The sequence below is a fragment of the Egretta garzetta genome, unplaced genomic scaffold (genome assembly GCF_000687185.1).
Source record: "Egretta garzetta isolate BGI_Z169 unplaced genomic scaffold, ASM68718v1 scaffold608, whole genome shotgun sequence".
NCBI lineage: Eukaryota > Metazoa > Chordata > Aves > Pelecaniformes > Ardeidae > Egretta > Egretta garzetta.
In genome coordinates, this window is record NW_009260498.1 from 401744 (window position 1) to 402795 (window position 1052).

The window sequence follows — 1052 nt, forward strand, 5'->3', positions numbered from 1 at the left end:
GCGGCCAGGGCGCCCGGCGGCGGCCCCCCCCAGCCTATGCCCTCCTCCGGGTTGTCGAGCAGGACGCGGACGATGTAGAGGAGGCAGGTGAGCAGCTTCAGCGAGAAGTTGAAGAGCCGGATCCTCAGGCCTGGGGCAGAAGGGAGCACGGTGTGGGCTGGGCAGCACGTCCCCGGCACCCCGGGCACCCCAGGCACCCCATGCACCCCACAGCACAGCCTCTTTACTTTGCCACAACTTTTCAGGGCCCCTTGCACCGCAAGACCCCGCTGAGCCCCCGGGGAGCTGCAGGAGCCCCAGGGCAGCACATAACGTTCCTCACGCTTTGCCCGGGGCTCTACGCGTCCTACCCACTGTCAAATATGTAGAGGCTAATACAGAAATAAATAACGATGAGTCAGCTCCTTGCTGGCCCCAATAGATGTGAGAGACAAATGAGGGAGCTGCTGGAGTGTGTCCCCCTCGTTAGCAGGCATCCATTAAAAAGCATCAGACAGGCAGGGCCAGGGCTCCGCTCCGCTCGCCGCGCTGCAAACGGCTTGCAGGAGGGCGAGAAAAAGCTGCTGCTTTATCTGCTCTCCCTCCCCAGCCAGTTCATGGGGGTTATTACTCAAATTACAAGTGAGAAATTCATCACATTTTCATTAAAAACTTCCCCGCGGGCACCCTGTTGTGCTGCGCTCCAGCTTTTTAACAAGACTTGCCAGGGCTCCGCTCCGCTCGCCGCGCTGCAAACGGCTTGCAGGAGGGCGAGAAAAAGCTGCTGCTTTATCTGCTCTCCCTCCCCAGCCAGTTCATGGGGGTTATTACTCAAATTACAAGTGAGAAATTCATCACATTTTCATTAAAAACTTCCCCGCGGGCACCCTGTTGTGCTGCGCTCCAGCTTTTTAACAAGACGCCAGGATGCAGGGAGGAAAAGAAAATGCAAAATTATAAATTAACGAGTGGACTCCCTCCAGACAACTAATGACACCTCAGAAAAGAAAATAAAAACACCATTAGTCAAGTGGAGGCTAATCTGGAGGGCTGAAGCAGGAGGGGGTGGCTCG

The 1052-nt window shown here is 56.2% G+C and overlaps 1 protein-coding gene across 1 annotated transcript in view; it reads right to left on the reverse strand.

Moving 5' to 3' along the window:
- The window catches only part of KCNT1 (potassium sodium-activated channel subfamily T member 1), a gene marked incomplete at its 5' end in the record, with an annotated part of 24442 nt that extends 24312 nt beyond the window's left edge, over positions 1-130 (reverse strand). The window contains one exon of the mRNA XM_035900085.1: positions 32-130. Within this exon, the coding sequence (XP_035755978.1) occupies positions 32-130 (99 nt within the window). The remainder of the gene's footprint in view (positions 1-31) is intronic.
- Positions 131-1052: the final 922 nt, after the last annotated feature.